The 21938-nt window shown below is 33.6% G+C and overlaps 3 protein-coding genes and 1 long non-coding RNA gene across 4 annotated transcripts in view; 3 read left to right on the plus strand and 1 right to left on the minus strand.

Moving 5' to 3' along the window:
* LOC149480164 (uncharacterized) overlaps nt 1-21938 on the minus strand; it is a 381320-nt gene that overhangs the window by 270117 nt on the left and 89265 nt on the right. The window lies entirely within an intron of this gene.
* Nucleotides 1248-10509, plus strand: ninaG (neither inactivation nor afterpotential protein G). Its single transcript, XM_089707216.1, has 11 exons — nt 1248-1494; nt 1596-1798; nt 2046-2267; nt 6322-6531; nt 6871-7034; nt 7281-7441; nt 7714-7835; nt 8144-8327; nt 8782-8926; nt 9122-9268; nt 10350-10509. The coding sequence occupies exons 1-11, from the start codon at nt 1320-1322 to the stop codon at nt 10477-10479; spliced, it is 1863 nt and encodes a 620-aa protein (XP_089563342.1). The 5' UTR covers nt 1248-1319; the 3' UTR covers nt 10480-10509.
* LOC149480171 (uncharacterized) lies at nt 11093-11998 on the plus strand. Its single transcript, XR_016317171.1, has 3 exons — nt 11093-11497; nt 11624-11685; nt 11760-11998. It is a non-coding gene; the product is annotated as an uncharacterized LOC149480171 (long non-coding RNA).
* LOC149480172 (retinol dehydrogenase 13-like) lies at nt 15607-16837 on the plus strand. Its single transcript, XM_089707471.1, has one exon. The coding sequence runs from the start codon at nt 15638-15640 to the stop codon at nt 16529-16531; it is 894 nt and encodes a 297-aa protein (XP_089563597.1). The 5' UTR covers nt 15607-15637; the 3' UTR covers nt 16532-16837.

Consider the following 21938-nt stretch of genomic DNA (forward strand, 5'->3'; position numbering starts at 1 on the left):
ACAAGAGATATTGGGGAAATGGGTTATGGAATAAAACCAACAAATTGTTTTTAAATATTTTAATGAAATTATTAGTTAATGTTTTGTAGATTAATATCTGCAATCTGTTTGTAGTAACAAAATATTAGAACTGTTAAAATTTAAAACTTCCTGAAAATCAAAATGTCACCAAAAACAGAGTATTATTCCAACCAGGTATCTATTACCTTACAGAGTTCAGTTTCTATTTAATACGACACCTACTCTCGCATTTCATAACGTAATTTATTTCGTAGGTACTAGCTTTCCACCCGCGGCATCGCCCGCGCAGTCAAAGAAAAACCCGCATAGTTCCCGCTCCCGTGGGATTTCCGGGATAAAACCTATCCTATGTCCTTTCTCGGGTATCAAAATATCTCTATACCAAATTTCATGCAAATCAGTAGTTAAGGCGTGATTGAGTAACAGACAGACAGAGTTACTTTCGCATTTAAAATTTTAATTTTTATTAATTTACCAAGCATAATTTTGTTTAAAATAATACACTAATCCTAATATACAGGATTCTACCAGAGAGTGAATAAACATGACAAATGTTCATTATATTATATTTATGTTAGATATTAAATATTATCGTTCATCAATTGTTCCATGATTTATATACAAGTTTATATACCTAAAAATTACATAACATAATTGAATGCTGATGGAACTAGGTCGTCTCCAATCAAAGTAAAACATGTCATACATCATTATAAACCTATTGATTTCCGCTGCCTAGACCGTAATCCTCTTAAGTTTTCATTCAGGGGTTGCAAACATTTCGCTGAGATTTTACGAGAAAATTAGAACTTTTTAAGTACCTAATTATTATCGTACTTCGTGTTTGCTTTTAGAAATGCTTTTTAGGTACTGTTGCCCGCATATAAACCAAGAAACTTAAGCACCTAACTTGTGAAGAGTACATAAGTATGAGAATAAATATACGTCATTGTGTTATCTCGAAGTTTAAAATACTGTTTAATTTTTTTCTTTCTATAGGCCTCTATATAAAAAATTTGTATCCCTTAGCTTGAGCTTCTTTTACAACGTCCAACGGTTTCTGTGACAACTATAAACACTCCCTTCCCATCAGCCTCATTAAAATGAAATTTTGTGAAAAACTAGGTATATACCTTCATATAATATTTCTGCAAAGTAAAACTAGATCGCATTATCACACTGATTTGATTTTGCATAACAGATCGTAGGTACATACGTATCACTTTTCACGTGGGGTAAAAGTTTATTCACCCCTGGTCAATCCAATTAGAACAAAGCCACTGACTGAATTAAGAATCATGAACAGTCAATATTACACGATTGTAGCAAAAGTAACTAGTGGCATAATGTCTCTCTATTCGTATATTGGTGCGTTAACGGTAGCTATTATTTCTTACGCAGTGTACCAAAAGTATATTAATTATAATACTAGTATTATTACAAAACCTGATAAACGTTATGATTATATTGTGGGTAAGTGTTAAAACGTCGTACTTGCCGTGTTTTGAATTTAAAATAAAACGCCTTAGAAAATATAACGAGCATAATTTGACGCATCAATATTTCAATTATAGTAGGCGCTGGCACTGCGGGTTGTGTGATAGCGACCAGGCTTTCAGAGGATCCAAATGTGAAGGTGCTGCTGATAGAAGCTGGAGGTCATATGGGATATTTCACCAATATACCTCTAACGGCTACCGCGGCTCAACAGGGACCAAATGATTGGTCAGTTCGCGCTAAACCTCAGAAGTTTTCGTCTTTCGGAATGTGGGATCAGGTAACTTATTCATGCTATTTACAGGCATAATAAATTTTCCTCTATATCTATACATTTTCGTATCATATTTTACACACGTTACCTCCTCATATTGGGGTATTCACAAAACTTATAAGAATGATAGGTTCTTAGCAAAAGAAAATATAAAATTTACTTATGGAAAAAATAGAATATTTCTATCCATTTAACTCCGTCTTTTTTTAATCATATTTTTACATAAATTTCCTATTTTGTGTTTTATATTCAGACGCCAATATTACCTCGAGGAAAGGGTCTCGGTGGCTCAGGTCAGATCAACTTTCTTCTTCATGGGTTCGGTCTACCTGAAGATTATAACCGGTGGTCGCGCCTTGGCTTCGAAGGGTGGACTTTCAAGGATCTAAAACCATATTTCATGAAGGCATTTGGAACTACTGAGAGTGAATATGAATCGCCTTGTTTGTCCGCTGGTTACTGTGATGAGACAAAGGTAGGTACATCCTAATATTTAAATATTGTGTATATGTTATAGTTAAAGTCCGATACACAGTCTCTTCGCGGAAGGACTGGTTTATCCTAGGTTTGGCCAAAGCCATCAGGCAATCCCCGAAATACATTTCAATTTCGCCCTTTGCCTGAAGTATTTTTAGTCAAACCCAGGAGCTCCTAACTTTTCAGTCAAACGTCGAAAGTAAATTATTCTGTTTCGGTTTTGGCCTAGTCAATCCTAGAAGCGACTGCAATTCTCGGTCAAACGTTGAAAAATTTCTTAAGATCGAAGATGTGCCTGACGTTCGGCTGTCTCTTAGAGAAATCAGTGAAAAGGATTCAAAATTTGGTGGCCAAGGCTTTATAAAATGCCACTGCAATAAAAAATGCTCTTCAAAATTATGCAAATGTAAAAGGTCTAATGTATTGTGCAATTCTAAATGTCATAATGCCTCACCATGCCAGAATAAAGATTAATTTTTCATTTTAATTACCTAAGAAATTATTAAAACATTTAACATTAATGCCTCACCATGTCAGAAAAATGATTAATTTGTCACTTTCATTACCTAAGAAATTATTAAAACAATTAACATTAAAGTTAATGCCTCACCATGTCAGAAAAATGATTAATTTTTCATTTTAATTACTTAAGAAATTATTAAAACAATAAACATCAAAATTTTAAAAATGTTATTTTTTTATACTTAATCTTATACAAACTAACCTCCGTATATTCCAAAGCATTTATTTATTTATTTTATACTTTATTGCACATCGTACAAAAGGCGGGCCTAATGCCACACGGCATTCTCTCAAAGCATCTCAAATATAAAAGTGAAAATCACGTAAGCTGACCAATCAGGTGTCAGAACTGGCAGAGTTAAGCGGTTCTTAAGACTTGAAAGCTGCTTAACCCTTAGCAGGTATCGTGGGTCAAATTTGACCCAGAAGCGAACATTTTCGGTTATAATTCTTTTAATATTTATGCAACGACTGTGCGCTTCTACGTATTCTCAGTGCTTCACTAGCTGCGGCGGGGGGTGGAAGTGCAGCGCTGGGACTATCTTAGGAGCGGAGGTAAGTAGCTGTCTGGGTCACTTTTGACCCACGACACCAAATAAGTAACTTTTTTCACTGGGTGTAATTACGTACTTTTTTGTTTTAGTGTTTATTTGTACTACAATGGAGGCTTTTTGAACGATAGACAAATCGAGGAGTTGATATAGACGACCTAAGTGATAATTTGGAATCGGAAAATGAAAGAACACCAAATATAACCCAACTTTGTGACGACGAAATCATCGACGACGATCGAGACAGTCCCTAATCTGTTAGTTGCTCAGAAGACAGTATTTTGGAGTAAGTTCTGACGACAGTGAAAAAGAAAGAGGAGAATACGAGAATAAGAGAAAATACGAGAGATGAGAGCGAAGAAGATGAGGATGATGGTTGATGGTAGAAGTCATTTTGGTTTTGGTTGTCATTTTTTTTTATTTTATGCTGATCTCAGAAGTAATATATTTTTTTGTTATTATAAAGATATGAGAAGTGCCATAAATATCTTTTAGTTAAATTTTTTCTTACATTTCTATTTTTTTTAATGTTTTAAGTTCACACTAACCAAAAAGTGCCAAAGAATAAGGTTAGCGTGTAAAACATGATATTTTTTTATATATTCTAAAATTAAACAAAGTTAGTTTTGTAAACAAATATTTGTTTATTTCATGACTAACCATATTTTATACAAATTATAAAAAATCAACGTTCTACAACAGATTGTTTGGTATGGGTAAAATTTGACCCACGATACCGGTAGTGTTGCCAAAAAAGGCGATACCAGCGAAGGGTTAAATGATAAAATGCTTCCAAATATACGAAGATAAGACACTTCATACCTATATCGGAGTTTGACTCGTCAAACCCCGATTTAATAAAATTGTGTTTTGACGTTTGCCTGACCAAATTAGTCTCTCCCAGGTTTGACGAAAATTGTTTAGTCAAAGGCCGAAAATTTACATTTATTTGGGCTTTGACTAAGTCATTCAGTCTGACCTGAGGATTGACCAGTCCAACCTAGGAGCGCCGGAGCTTCGGAGTTTGCCTATAACATATATATGTGTCGTTGTACACTATAAAATCCACATGCAATTTAGAGTTAGTAAGTTAATATTATAATCTAGTTTAAATACCTACTTGTTGCATAGTATTATCCACAACGGATTACAAATGTGTTACAAACTACCTACTTGCAGGCTATTCCTCTGAGTTGCAGGCAATATTGCGAATTTTGTTTCATGCATTAAACTGTATAGGTAGAACAAAACTACTTCTAAAAATAAAATCCTCTTAAAATTTTATCATATTAACGTAACGGCACCAGTCTTGTACAGATTAAGGAAAAAATTGAAGTTTTTTGCAAATTTCTCGTAGGTTTTTTAACTTTATTGGATATTGTTTAGTTAAACCTTTAGTTCTATGTTAGTTTAACGTAACCAATGTTAGAAAAAAGATTACAATGCATAAATAATGAAGTTATTTATAAATTAAAAAACCACTTTTTTGCACCAGTGTTGGACAGTGAAAAATCTAATGATGGACACCCAGTTTTGGACAACATCCAGTTATGAACACCCATTTATGGACTGTACCTAATGTCGTTTCTCCAGTTATTTACACTTGGAGAAGACTTATAGTTATCAATAGAATCTTGAAAATGATGATTGGAATACAATAAATCGGGGATGTACTTATAAAAAATAGTACTTATTAATCATTTTGCATGCTTATAATATTTAAAACAGTCTTAATTTCCATTTTCTAGGCAAAAATTGGACAAATGCATCGTTAAATACGAGTTATGTCCGTTAAGAAACACCAATATGGTTTTTTTTCTCAATAAGTCAGGGATGAAAAATATAACTAAAAAAAGTACTGCCATTCCGTCCATTTTGGGACTTCTTCTTCTTCGTCATATCACTCTAGGGGGGGTAGATGTTACCCGCTTCACGATGTTCCGCCATATCTCTCTGTTTCCTGGCATTCCGCTACACTCGTGAAGTGAATCGCCAATCTGAATCCGCCAGCATCCTTAATCTGATCGGTCCATCGATATGGATTCCAAATTGTAGCACGAGGCAAAAAGCTTTTTTTAAACTGTTGTCAAGATGGTGTGTATGAAATTTAAGCGTGTGTGCTATATGGTGGTGGAATTTAGCAGCAGACAACGATCCAAACAGTTCATCAGACAACTCTCTATGATAGATGCGTTACAATACGCATAAGTATGCGACTTCTCTACGCAGTGATAGAGAATGAAGCCGAGAACGAGTCGCACAGCACATAATGACCCATTGTTCTAACATATATTCTTCATGTTTAGATAGATATTGTGTTGTTGGACCCATTAGTGTAATTTTAACAAAAAAATATCATTGTCCATTATAGGAACCAAAGCAAATCCAGTCATGGACAATTGTTGTACAATATTGGAACCCTTTGTTTGAAATGGTCGTGATAGGTATATTATTAATCAGAAAGAAAAGACAATACAGAAAAGCGCATGTAATTAATACCTTTAAAAAAAGTTTATTTTCGACATATGTCCACAAATGGATATATCCATAGAATTAAATCCAGTTATGGACACTGATGTATTTTATTTAAACAACATAACCTATCATGATACTAAATCGTGTAATATTTCGTACACTTAACTACTATAAATAAAAGTAATATCAAATTTTGCTGACATATATACAAAAATTCTTATAACCAAAATTGTGTCCTCACTTCCTTAAGGATTTTCTTAGTAAAAACGGATTTCTTCGAAACGAGTCGCAGCAACTAAACATAACGTTCTGCCATCTTCAAACATTTTGGCCGAATAAGATGAAATGTCGTATTTTGATAGCATATGAACCAAACTTTTATTTTAAGTATTGCTAAATTATATAACGTTAATTTTGGTCTTAATAATATTTAAATTTAATATTTATTTTGTCCATTACTGGATGCTTGTCCACGACTGGTGCCGTTACCTTATGTATTTCCAGGCACCAATGCAACTAAAGCTCGTAGAGGATAACGAGCTAACATCCATATTCAAGCGTGCGTCCTCCCGATTGGCGGACAGGTACACTCTGTTTCGGCGTGCTACAGCTGCGGTGCGCGACGGTCGACGTTATCAGGCATATAATGCGTACTTGAAGCCAGCCTTGAATAGACCCAACTTGCATGTAATGTTGAAGACGCAGGCGATTTTGGTAAGGTCTAGTAGTTTTTGGTGGACTAGAAAAGATGTGTCACGTCATAAGGTGATAGGAATAGTAGTTTGATTTGATATTTAAGTGCTATTCACATTTTAGCGTAGTGGGGGAAGCTTGCGCATGTAAAAATGTACTAAAACTTGATACGCTAACTTCTCCCAATACGCCACTTTTTGTCCAAGAAGTTTGCTGGGCGCTAGATATACCTACTGAAGACCCTGCTGAAGATATTGAAAGCTCGTATCGTGCAGAAAATTACCTGCTACTAACAAAAGTCGTTCACCTAATTAAGTGATACCGAAACCCTATAATCCAATTATTATAAATTGCTTTCAGGTTAGGTTTGAGAACAACGCCGCATCGTCACTATATTTATTAGCAGACCACAAATACCTGAACAACATATTTGTGGATAAGGAAATAATTCTGTGCGCTGGTGCAATCAAAACTCCACAGATTTTGATGCTATCCGGGATAGGACCTAGGGATTTATTGAAAAGGTCATTATTATCATTGTATTAATACATGCTATTCTGAATAAAAATACATAAGTAGATAAAACCCCTCTGTATTCTCAGCGCATACCTTCTGATTGGTAATGCAGCTTTATTACATATTAGGCAAGTCATTACGCCGAAAACATGGTGGCTCTAACTACTTAGTAACTATGAATGGTTTACCAAAAAACAGCAAACGTAAGATAAGGTTGTTGTTTTCGATATTCATATTTTCTCATTCAATTATAGACTAAAAATCCCACCAGTATCAGAGAACAACAACGTTGGAAGAAATCTTCACGACCATATGAACGTGCCCATATACGTTAGCATCAAGAAACCGATCAGCGTCACACTGGCGAAGGTCTTCACTTTGTCTACAGCCTGGAATTATTACTGGAAAGGAGAAGGTAAAGAATGAATAGATTTAACGGTTCCAAAAGTTGGTTTCAACATTTTCTCGAGTTTCTGTTCAAAATTACACTTAAGAAGCACGATTAAAGACTTTTAGGATAGCTTTCGATCGCCGCTTATTAGGGGTTTAACAACAGAAGTTTAGCTCAATTCCTTCCATTACCGAGAATTTAAACGGTTGGCGTTCTCATAAATAAATAATCGATATAAATCGGTTTAAATTGACGATAGGAAACGTTTAAAATATAAACTCCAACTTACTTTTCAGGATTATTATCATTTCCACCAGTAGCAGGTGTAGAATACAAAAACACGTCTGCCCTAATGCTGTTTGCGATGGGTTCGACCAGTGAACGACTTTTAAGCGATCTCTCTAACTACAAGCCACAGGTATATTCATATTGTCTTTATTTATTCAATAATTCCTCATTAATTAAGTATATTTGTAATGTTTTAAATTTATAACGTCTTTCGCTTTGGCATATACCCCCCCAAATTTTCCACTTGTCTTTTTCAAACTAATTATGCGTAGCAGAGCTGTCAGAACCTGTTAAATTAATTAATTGGTTGAGTTTTTTGTTTTTCACAGTCTTATTTTTTTAAATATGTGGAAGGACGATAAAATCTAATTTCTTAAAGTTAAAATATGACTGCTGAAAGAATTAAAGAAGAAATTTCCAAAAGATATAACTTTTAAGGTGTTCCGCGACTCGTTTCCATTCCACAACGACACGAGCAAGGAGGGCTTCGTGTTCCTGGCCGCTTGTACCCAGCCCAAAAGCAGGGGGAGTGTCACACTGCGGGACACCAGCACCACTATACCGGTGGTGGTCAATCCGAACTACTTGCAGCAGGATTGGGACGTCAAGTGCATGGTAAAAGGTAAGAATCTAGTGGAGATCGGGTGATATTTAACAGTTTGTAAACGAAAATTATTCTGATGTGTGTGTGAAGTATCGGTATAGTAGTTTAATTCATGTTTTCTTGAATGCTATAATTTTTTAACGATATAGAAATAATAATAAGAAATAAATACACTTTATACACTGCAAGTAAATACATATAAAAAAAGAAACAGAACAATTATATGTTATAAAGCTAAGAATAAATAAGGAACATTGAGTTGGTGCATTAATCTCATGGCATCGATTTTTGTTTTATGTATATTCGTATATTTTACCATAGATGTGTGTCTGTAAAATAATTTAATGGTAAAAAATGTCTCTTTCTGCTTTATCTTCTTTCTTTATAGTTTAATCGGTGCAGCCATTTTCAAGTCATAACTTATCTGACTTTATAATGTAGAAGTGTAAATGAAGCTTGTCGAAACTTTCAGCTGTTCGCAGAGCAGAAAGGCTGATTTCGACCAAGCCCTTTAAGGAGATAGGTGCAAGGATACACTGGCCCCGACTCGAGAGGTGCTTGACCTTCTGGCGATACTCCAAACAGGATCAGATCGGCCTGCAGAAACGGAGGAAAAAGTATGATGAAATTAACGTATTCACGTATAATGTCCTGGAAGAGAATTTACAATTTACGGGATTTCAGTCATGGTCATCATAAATTTATTTCTTTCTAATATTATTATAGAAAGAAAGACATTTATTATTCGATACTGTTTGCTTACGCTTTGCTGTAGGTTTACGATCCTCTTGATATATTTCTGTTTTACATAGGATAAAGTCTCAAACAGCAGAGAAGCCAAAACCCAGAGCGAGTCCACCAAACGAATACTTAGAATGCTTGATTCGAGAAATAGCTGTGACCGGACATCACGTTAGTGGTACTGCTGCTGGCGGTACTGTGGTGGACAATGAGCTTAGGTAACTATAATATTTATCAAGAATTTATGGTTAATTCATGAAGAGTATTATAGTACCGCAATATACAGATACAACCAGTAGGGAAACTTCATACAAACGTTCGAAATGGCTCACGCACACAAGCAAGCGTGTTTATGAGAATCGTAAGGGTATTATGACAATTGACAGATAATAATTATAAGAACACCCTTACGATTCTCATAAACACGCTTGCTTGTGTGCGTGAGCCATTTCAAACGTTTGTATGAAGTTTCCCTACTGGTTGTACCTATCTGTATATTGTGATAGTACTCTCTCCTATAGCCTAGTATAGCTATTGGTCCGGGAGCCAGCAGCAGATTTTATGACCAAGTTCCTCTCAAGCGGTAATTAGTAAAATGCATCAAAGTATAGTATTATGAAGCCTCGTGAACGTCAGCTGGAGCTCGGTTGGGGGGAAGAGCGGTTGTAGCCTCCCGTATCAGCTGACGGTTTTTCCACCAAGATACAGCCAGCTGACATATATATTTATCCACAGTTACATATAAGCTATCATCAGGTAAATTTTTGTTTGAGAGGAAATGATGGAAAATAAATTTTTCTTTAAATTTAACTTTCATGTTCGAGACACTAGCTGACGTATAATACACCATGTTGTAACCAGCTGACTATTTTTTTTCGTTGAGATATTGGGTTAGCTACAATTTGACAAATTTTTAGCTGAGAGGAAATTAATGAATGAATGTATTTTTTTTCCTATGTGCGTGGGAGGCTACAACCGCTCACCCCCCCAACAGAGCGCCAGCTGACGTTCACGAGGCTTTATAATACTATACTCTCATGCGTCTGACGAATTATCTCTTGAGAGGAAATAGTTAACCAAATTTGCACCTGGCTCCCTAACCATATAGGTAGCATAATCAATCTAGCATCATTATAATACTAAAAGGAAAACAAAATAAACGATCCACCGCTGGAAGGATCATTATTCGAGAGATGCTACCTTAAATACAAGTGTCAAATAATTATCTATATTTTGTGTTGTTATTAACACACTCATATATCTAACTACATTTATTTGATGTAATCTTTGTAATTACAGAGTGAAAAACGTAACAGGACTTCGAATAATGGACGCAAGTGTGTTCCCATCACCAATCTCCTTATATCCAAACTCAGTTATCATAGGAATGGCGGAAAAAGCAGTAGACTTGATCAGAAGTAACGTGTGATTGTTAATAAACATATAAATATATTGTAGTTTCATTCAAAGCATTTTAATTTGAAAGAATTTTATGAACGGTCAAGTTAGGGTTGCCAACCGTACTATAATATATAGTATTGTACTATATTTCGGGTCTGTGTACTATATACTGTTGAAAACATATATAGTACGCAAAAATACTATATTTTCAACACCAACAAATGTAACAAACAAATCCTTCATTAAAAAAAAAATAAGAACGCGCCTTTTAATTGTTAAGATGGCTAAGTCATATAACCTATTGCGCATATATATACCAGTGGCGAGAAGAAAGAAACAGAAGTAGTGTATCATTGATAAAAAATGAGCTTTTGATTTATATTAATGACTAGCAATGCCCTGCGGTTTCACCCACATAGATAGCGATATCGTGACAGTGAAAAGTCTACTATAGGTCGGACTATAGATTTAAGGTGATGAATTAATTTTTCTAACATTTACGGCCCTTTTTAAACCTTCGTAATTTTTATATTATTAAAGTTGTCGTGATGAAAATTCGTGACAAGAAAGTTCAATAGTAACACAATACGTCTACCGTTTTAGAAACATGATTACATGATATTTTCTCGATAGAAAAAAAATACAAAGTTCTCATTGTTATTTTTTTATAATCTCTGGCATCTTCAAAATAACAAACGTAAAGTTACGACTTTTTGGATATTAACTATAAAATATACAACCTATACGTCTACCGATTTAGAATTTTGAAATATGCGATGGTTTTGAAATAAACAAGAAATACTTGAAATTAGCGCGCGACCAGCCAATATAGCGAGAGCCGCCCTGTACCTTCCTACCCCGATCGCTGCACGAGTCATTCCCGCTACGGCCGTCACACGGGGAACTTGTGTCGCTCGCGAAATCGTAAAAAAGGGTGACAACACGATAAGACAAAATGAGACAAATGGGGACAATAAAGAAAATAAGAACAAGAAACATAAAGGTTGGAGGAAAAAGAATGCTTACAATTGGAACAAATTAATGAAGTAAGTTGGTTTTATTTTAAATTTGATGATAATTGTATTATAGACGATGTTTGATATGTACCCCTGTTTTAAGTACATAACGAATGTGTAAGATTTTTTGATTTATAGCATAGATAATCTTTTCAGAAATCCGGAATCCAGAAGGAAAATAAACCCACTGATTGTTCACAATGTGAACCCACTCCTTCGTAAGTACCTTTATTCAGTCAAAAATGTATGTTATCAACGTTCTACTGGTTTTATCGCATGATTCCATTTTTAGCAAAAAGCAACAAAGTGCAAAGAAATAAAAAATCATGGTGAACTTAGTGGAAGTATGGTGGACATAATATGGAACAGGAGCTCATTGGAGTAGTATTATATTTAAAAAAAATACGAAAAAGTTTCAAGAATTACATTTCTTAGTAGGTGGTAGATAAGTATGTTGTATAAAGAATTTGATGTTGATATTTATTTCATTTATACTTACTACACCTGTGCGGGAAATTGCTTAGTACTAAAACAGGTTTATATTCATATTTACATAGTAATGTGAGTTTTCATTTCGAAAAATAATATGTATTAGCTAATATTATGTATGTTTGTTGTAAACTTAATTTAATTTTTATAATACATTATTATTGGTATAAATAAGCCAGTGTTCGTCTCACATTGCTGTACCTGCCTACTAGGAATGGGTCGTCGACGCATATTTCATCAACGAGACTAGACCGTTAAATGTCGTTCATCAACTAGTCGATCAACTAGTTAAAATCTTCGACTAGTCGATGTGTAAACTGAAACGAATTGACACGGTCGACCGACGCGCGACGGTATTGGTAATCGAACGTTCGTTACCTTGAACTGAGGTCTACACTCTACACGTAAAATTCCACATTCTTACCACGAAGTTATTACGAATTATAGATTTTCAAAGAATTCAATGTCAGGGTTGTCTCTAGTAAAGAAAAAGTCAGAGCTGTTTTTTAACAATTATATATTTATCACCTATAATCTATTACCAAGTTTTTGTTTATGTTTTAACTTATCGTTTTAAGTCGTTAGTTATAGTCGATATTTTAACATTATTCAGTATATTATTATAGGTAGGTAATCCTTATGATATGTAATAAATTAACTGAATAAAAAAAATATCTTAGATTTTTAAGACAATTCAATAATATCAAATTAATACAAATTAATCTCCTTTTTTTTTCAATATTTCGAGCATTGATCATAGTAATCTCATTAAAAGTCAAACGGAATTAACGGTAAAAATATTGAACTAACAACTCGAGACGCGTCGCGTCGCAAGTTGGTAGTTGATACAAACGTGTCGACTGACGAGCCGTCTACGACGAGTCGTTTAGCCGTCTACGGTGGACTATTATACGGCCACGTCGAAGCGTTAACCGTCGCGGACGCGTTGACGAGCGTTTCGACTCTTTTGTTTAGTCGTTGAATTCAACTAGTCCGTTGATGAACGATGGACTAGTCGAATCGTTGAGTGTACATAGACGGTTAATTTAACTAGTCCGTTGATTCAACGCCCATGCCTACTGCCTACCTACCCTACCAGGGCCTAACTTTGTTCTGGCTATTTTATTTTGATTATTTGTAATGAATAATTACAATTATAATAGAGTGCAAAAAATAAATACATGCGTCAATATATTTTGTGTTTTTTTTTAAACAATTTTTTTATTTAAAAAAATATCATTCCGACTGCGGCTTTGCCCGCGTGGAATTAGGTTATATCGTGAATCCTGTTTTATCCCACAGAAGTGTTCAGTTCGGATAAAAAGTATCCTATGTGTAAATCCAGGCAATTAGCTATATTTTATCAAAATTGGTAATGTAGTCTTGACGTGATTAAGTAACAACTAACAAAAAAATATACAAATTAACATCCAAAGTTTCGCATCAGTTTTACTGTATTAGTGATATCTTCCACTCTTGACTTTGACTGAGAAGAATTAGGGTTTATAACTTCTTTCAGAAATAGTACCTTTCATTTCTGGGCATGATGTAATATCTACGTCAGCATCAAAATCTATCTAAATCAATTCAGTAGTCCGCGTTATTGAGTACCATTTCATTTTTTCAGAGTAACAATATTTTTTGTTATTTTAAAGATTATTTATAACCTGTATTATTTTGTAATAAAGTAAACATTACGAAATAATAATAATTATTAATAATGTCTAAGTAGTTGTTGGAAAGAAGATTATTTGTTTATAAGCAAGAAAATAAAACCAATAAATCAACAATAATTGAATAAATGTATAACAATATTATAACTGTATGACGACTCCATACATGTTTGTCCCGAGTCGGCCAGCGGCAGCGCGGCGAGTTTGCAAGAATGACTTCGCGCACACCCGCGTTCGCGATAGCGAGCTATTAGACTCCGCCCGCCAAGCAGTGGATTTTTTTTTGTGTATCGTCTTAATTTTTAATCACATGAAAATCACCTTTACCCCGACCTGCTCATTGTATTGAACAGTATACCTACTATTTTTGAAATCGGTCCAGTAGTTTATGCGTGAAAACCATACATACATACATACATAATTACAAACCTTTCCTCTTTATAATATTAGCATAGATATAGATATTAATCTAAAAATTGAATGTGACAGAGCATTTGACACTTTTATTTTAAACAAAAAGCTATTACCTCAGGCTATTACACAGTGCAAGAAGTGCAAAAAATATAGTTTTTTATAAAAATAAATAGTTAACAAATATAATATTTGTCTATTTTTAAGCTATTGCATAGCTTCTATCGCGGACCTTGAGCACGGGGACCGAATCCAGAAATTCCGTAACGAAAAAACCTCACGCTCCCCACTCCGACGGGCACGGAGGTGTGGCTTGAAGGCATAGCATTGATAGCACAGATCTAGTTGTAATAGATCTGTGATTGATAGCATGCAATAGCTTTACCGCGGCAGTCCCCGAGTGCCACACGTCATTTTTTTTTGGTTTTCCCATAAAATACTATATTTTTTTTAAATGTACAGTATATTTTTTACACCTTATTTTGGAAAATACTATATTTTGATGATGAAGTGTTGGCAACCCTAGGTCAAGTGCGTGTGCGTGAGGGGTCGAATGCGGAAAAAAACGTTACCGGTATATGTGTGACATTTAAGATATGTTACAATTAAGGTTACAATAGTGTCCAATTTCTCCTATGTTATTTTTCCTGTATGGAATTGCATTTTGCAATAGTTGTTTTAAATATAACATCATAACTTAAAATGTGGTATGTTAAAAATTAAAATTAAAGACCTAAAGTGACATATATTTTTCTCTCCATTCTATTTCTACGCAGTTTTTTTACATTTTTATGGTGCATAATTTTAGTACCTAAAAGCAATTTTATAAATATTTGAATGAATATCAAAATGACTCTTAACTGTGCCTATATTATTGCAAAGCAATTCGTTCTGCATACGGATTTTTTTATTGCTCAAGTACAACAACATATAAAAAATATGTAAGTATATTATTAAAATACATATGTACGAATTAAGAAGACCTTGGTCGCGGTCGCGGAATCACGTACCGCACCGTGGCCCATAAAAAAACTTTAAACAAATCAAATTACTCACTAAAAATATGATTTTAATTATAAAACTTGTTCAGATTTTATAATTATTGAATGGCTTTATCAAAGGTCGCCTTTTCCTATTTTACTATTGTAAGTCGAAATTAACTCGAAACTTATTCGATGTAGGCTACTGACGAAAAATGAAATTAATAAATATTTGTTGCGTATGTAGATGAAATCGGATAATCAATCCTGCCTGTCAATCATAATAGATACATCGAAATAATTATAACTGCTGCTAGTATGTTGTATAAGATTGACCACGATAAGGGATGAAAGAAATACATTTTCATCAGGCTAATTCTGCTTTCGCACATATTGACATTCCATACATAATTTACTTCGTAATTTTAACCTCTACAGCATTGTTCACTAAATGGGCACCGCCAACTAAACGAGAAACAATGGTACGTCGCGAAACCTTTTTATCATAAAAATAATAATAATAAATGCATAGTTCATTTACGGCGTTAACTTCCTGTATAATGACAGTACCTTGATCGACTTCGTGCTGTGTTATTGTATTATGGATTAATAAGAAAATGTGTAACACTGAATCAAGGCTTGATGGTAAAACCATTATAGTGACTGGTGGTAGTGCAGGAATAGGCTATGAAGCTGCTAAAAATCTAGCCTATAAAGGTGCTAGAGTTATCATCGCGAGTCGCAACAAAACAAAACTCATAAAAGCCAGAGATCGCCTCCAAAAACTGACAGGGAACCCACTTATCACATATAGGCAAATAGATTTAGCATCATTGAAATCTGTGAGGAACTTCGCAAGCGAGACAATAAAAGCGGAAGAAAGGTTAGACGTTTTAATAAACAATGCAGGCGCGGTGGGACTGTCAGACCGACTCACTGAAGATGGACTCAACCTGACAATGCAAGTGAATTATTTCGGCGCGTTCCTGCTTACGTATCTATTGCTGCCTCTGTTGAAGTCCTCATCACCGAGTCGTATAATAAACAGTTCAGCGTCGTCAATGTACATCGGACATTTGGATTTCGATCATTGGAATGATATCGGAAGGTATAACTCTATAGAATCTTTAGCGAATTCTAAGCTGGCTGTTGCGCTATTCACAGCTGAATTAGGTAATAAACTAAAAGATACTGGTGTCACCGCAAATACTTTCGATCCATTCATAGTTCGTGAGACAGATATCCTGAATAATATACCGAACTTGATTCGAAATGTTTCTCAGTTGTTTGTGGATGTAATTGGACAACCTAAAGAAGACGTAGGAAGAGAAATAACGTTCTTAGCAGCGGATCCTCATATGGAAAATGTCACTGGAGAGCATTATAAGTTCTGTAAGAAATGGATAAACCATTGGTTGGTCAATGAAGAATTGTTGACTAAGCAGTTATGGGATGAATCAAAGAAGGTTATTAATATTACTTCAGAAGAAGATTGGGAACGAGTAACATGACGAAATTACGTGAACAAATTTAACAATTTTTTTTATAAACAGTGTGACTAATAAATTTTCGAACGTTCAAGTGTTCGTGTAAATAACGACAGGTACTATTTCTTATTCCTTATACTCTTCTGGTTACAAAATTTCCCATCCTAACAATAAAAACTAATATAAAAGTGATAAATATAATAAACTATAAGTTATAACCAAGCATTGCCAGTGTTAAGGCCTTCAAACCTTGAAAACCTTGCGTAAGTAAATTGTGAAACAAGATTATGAAATTACCAATCAACTTATTTGCAATGTTGATATTGAAATAATCACATTGTGTATTTCGATTATTAAATCAATAAAATTAACTTGATTTTGTTTCTGTAATATGAAGAAATGTTAATAGCAATAACCTATAGATATTGATAAGCTATGGACTTGTACGATGGTAATTCGTAGATACCTAAATTAGAAATTTTTGGTCATAAGTACGTATTTTTTTTTTTGATAAAGCTAAAATGTTTACTGGCATTATTGTTATTGTACACGTATTGTAAGTAGCCTTTGTAAGACTGTTAAGACTTAAGATAATTAGAACTTTAAATCTACACTAATATTATAAAGCTGAAGAGTTTGTTTGTTTGTTTGAACGCGCTAATCTCAGGAACTACTGGTCCGATTTGAAAAATTCTTTCGGTGTTCGAGGAAGGCTAGGCATCACGCTAAGACCAACAGGACCGGAGCAATGCGGATGAAACCGCGCGGAACAGCTAGTCTTCTATACATATAATAAAATCATAGGAAAGTCAAAATTGTACATTGAATATTTATTTACAAGAATACTTAGGACCGAGAACTGGTACCTTTTTGGTACATGAATGCAATTATATGCACACATGCAAAATTATATGCATGAATGCAATGTTTACAATTTTATCATAATATTAATTAATATTAATAGGCGACTCATTAAAATTTCATCACACCATAAAGTATCTAATCATTGAAGTATCACTTCGCATACTAATAAAATATTTATACTTCATAATCTTATGTACTACATTCCTACTTATTATACAAAATTAGGAACCTAAATATGTTGTACTTACCTGAAAAATAAATGAGGAAATTTATTACTTGCGATCTAAGTGGTGTTTACGTGCGAAGTCATCCCGCATCTATTTTTAACATTTGAATTTACAGATGTTGAAGATTGAACGGTTTTGCACAAGTTTGAGTATTCAAGAACTTTATCTGTATTAATTAGTAGCTGTTTATTATTTCGACGTTTATAATTCTAAATATCTTCTCCTGACATTTTTAACGCGATCTATATTCCTTGGCTTGTATTTGCTTTGTTTACGAGCCGGAGATAACAAATATGTGAAATACTGTATTCATTGATTTAACTCTATGTGAGAGGCGCTCTTCTTTTTCATTTCAACCAAAGAACTTGAAAACCTGACTATCCTGCTCCATTTATAATATTATGTACTTGTAAGTTGTAAGTTGTAACTGTTTATTTCTATGTTAATAAAAGGACGTTCAGCAGGCACCGCCATCTATTATTTTCATTCAGAAGACACACCATACTTATTTTCGTATGTATATTAATCCGGGACTATGAGAATTCCAACAACGCCTTCCTTATTTCAGCTGTTTATAAAATTTCAATTACATTTTTCTCTCGACTTACAGTCGAACTATTTCCCAGTTCACTCACTTGCGTGCAAACATTCGCGCAATATATGAATGTCCTCATGTATAGAAAAACATATAGAAAAAGCATTTGCAAATGACATCCTACATCTTACAATAATTGTCGGTTTGATGAGAGTGACTGGTCACTGGTTTTAAAACAAGATGGTAGTCTTGTAAACAATAACATGTTACGAATGCATGACCTGCCTCAATTCTCACAGATTATAAGCGATGATGCATTCTGCAGTGTACAAACACGGGTAATGGTCGAATCATTATGTCAGTCACAAGTTGCTTCCGTGTGACTTACGCAAATATCCGATACAAGAGCGCAAGGCATGAGCGAAAGCGATTAATTAATATCGCATCACTTGAAAATTGATTTAAGTTATCTAATGTCTGTTGCAACTTCCTTGCATTTTATACAGGGGAAAGTTGCGAAATTTTCCATAATAAAATTACAAACTTGAATGAAATTTGAACGCCGATTATAAATCGCTAGGTAATTAAATTATGCTTTTCTAAAATAAAATGATACATAAAAAATCACATGCTTATGATAATACTAATGTTTATGCGAATGATAATTCACTTTCATAAACAAAAGAGAAAGTTGTATTGTTGTTGTTTTTACTGTTATTATTTATGAGATAGTATAATTAACTACTATTGCTATGGCATTATTCATTAAGATTAATTGAACTTCTCTACAGCTAGGAATCAATCTATGTATTATTCACAAGATATTATTATACAATACTAGCGGTCCGCCCCGGCTTCGCCCGTGGTACCTACATATGAAAAATAGATGTTGGCCGATTCTCACACTTACCTGCACTGCACAGAAAATTTCATGAGAATCGGTCCAGCCGTTTCGGAGGAGTATGGCAACGAAAACTGTGACACGAGAATTTTATATATTAGAAGATATTCTACCAGTTTACCTTATTATTTTACAGTTTTTTCAAACCAGATCTTTTTTTATATCTATGTATTTAATTGTAGATAATAATATGGAAATCGCTTTATCCTTACATTCGGAGCACACATTTGAGAAGCGCTAAAAGGATTCTGCGGTGAAACGGGAAAGTTTGTTTTCCACACGTAAGAAACGCCGCGGGCATCGCTAATGTTTTCTAACTCTAAACTGAAATTTGTAAAACAAGCAACGCATATGAGTGTCGTGTTACATACAATCAATAGTTGATACATTATTTTTATATAATTTTGTTTAGCTGTGCCTATTTTGGAAATTTCTATAAAAATAAAAGAAAGCGTATGTTTTTGATTTTGCATATCGTCCATGGCACTACTCGTCTTTTGTTCCTAAAAGGAACTCTTATATTATATCCTTGCAATGGTAACACGAATAAATCATGATAATATTGATTTAATACGTGTACTTATAGAAATGTAATAGGTAAAAGAACCTCGTTACACATATTAAAGTTGTAAAGCTATGAGATTTAGTATTTACTTTTAAATTTTATAAAAATAATATGTGTAAGTAATAAAGTGTCAAACAAATAAATAAAAGAGGTTTGATTCGTCCATCTTGCACTTTGTAGTCTTAATTGAACTTATATTCCGTTTACTGTAAAATTGTTTTACAAATTACAATAACCATATTATTATAATATTTCATTCTTCATGAAGTTTCAATGCAAAGCCCTACAAACTTTAAAGATTAGTAAGTATGTAGCATGTTAAATGAAATGAATGAAATGAAATGAATGAAATGAAATGAAATGAATGAAATGTAATGAAATGAATGAAATGAAATGAATGAGTGAATGATATGAAGCATGTTAAATGTATGATATTTAAATTTTCAGAGCAGAATACAAGACACAAAGTAATTTTTAATCACAAGAAAAATGATGTTTAACACATTTATAGAATGCAAATATATTAATCACATCATTGAACCTGACAGCGTTTAGGCAAATGAGTTGGCGCGGCGCCTCGTTCGGAAACCAACTAACTAATTACGATTTCAAACACGAATATTACAATATTTACGCGGTAAACATTACACAGTCTCATGATAATAGAACCTTTTGTGACTTGTCAATTGGTTTTAGTGTGAAAATAAATAAGTAGTAACTAGTAGCCCGTTTCCTTTCGAGTTTCGATTTTTTGTGTCTACCTAATTTCAATATTTTGAGTATATATGTAGATATGCAATATGGATATTAATTTGTAAACAAACATATAATTGTATCAATGATATATTTTAAGAAATACATACCTTACTAAATACATTAATAATATTATATTGGATACTAACAGCCTTCCTACTACACCTTTCAAAACTCTATCTTTCGAGTTATGAGTAGGTAGGTATATTAATATGTAGTTTATTTTGCTGACGAGAAATGCAATGAAAGAAAAATATAAGGAAAATCGGGCTTGTAGCGGGAAACCTCCCAAACACACCTCTTTTATTCTGTTTAATTTTTCTCAATAATTTATTACGAAGTTCTACTATTGTTTTCTGTAATAGCTATGGAAGAAACGGTTCTAAGTTTTCCAGCTCCGGCGTGAAATACTTTCTTGACTGCTTGATAATAAACACCAAAATATTACATAAAACAGAAGATTTTGATATAAATAATACTTTTTCCAACAAAAAAAATTAAGTTCCCTGCAAATAGAGAGGTAGCTAAATCAATAATAATATTTCAATAATTATAACATGTAAGTACCTACATTAAACATTGTTGGGATTATTATTTAAAATCAATAGCATTAGGTATTCATAATTAATAATATTAGAAATGCTTAGATATTTCTGTAAATAGGCAGGTTATTTAAAAATTCTATAAATTATTTCATTCATTCTATAAATTATCTCAAAAAGAGCAACAAGATTTTTTCCGACTCCTCTCCAAAAATACTTTCTGACCCATCAGTATCTAATGACTTAATTGCTTTAATATGACGATTGAAAAGCGGTTCCAAGAAGCCTACATATTAAAAAAAATAAATGCTTATAAATGCCGTGTAGTAATCAAATTCCTTTAGAACTAGCAACACAGCACAGGTGCAATGGGTTAAGTATCTAGTATTAGTCCTATGATTTAAAGGGTGTAAATGGGAATAGGAACGGAAAAAATGAAAGATAGAGTGTTTTTCTATCGTCTGAATACTGAGGTGTTTTGTCTATGATTTTTCAAAACAAGAAAAAGTTGTTTCTTTCTTCTATGTTATTGTTTTTACTCGGCATAACCGAGCACAAAAGTTTTATTTTTTCATCCGCATGTAGGTATAATTATAAATAAATAAATATTTCAGGACAATTTTCACACACGGCACGATCTGATCCCATACTAAGCCTTCGCTTGTATTATGGAGACCAGATGACTGATAAACATACATATATAATTTTAAATAAAACTTATACAGATATTTAATATTTGCCCAGGGTGGGAATCGAGACCACGACCTCTGGCTTGGAAGGCAGGGCCACTACCAACCAAGCCAACCGGTCAGTCAAAATCGAAATTCATTCGAAATCGATCCAAGACTGTATTGTGATTGTGGTAGACATATTTCCGTATTTATATGTAATACCTATAATACCTACGAGTACAGATAGATGATATTTAATCAATATGCAATAGCGATAAAATAACTCGCATCTCAATAAATTCATCTGCAAAAATTCCAGTTCCATATTGGTTTCATATTCAAAAGCTTAGCCGTATTGCAATAACGGATAATT

Source organism: Colias philodice, chromosome 19, assembly GCF_061535455.1.
Source record: "Colias philodice isolate Cphi_HAF_F1 chromosome 19, ilColPhil1 Martin Lab GWU primary, whole genome shotgun sequence".
In the NCBI taxonomy this organism is placed as follows: Eukaryota; Metazoa; Arthropoda; class Insecta; order Lepidoptera; family Pieridae; genus Colias; species Colias philodice.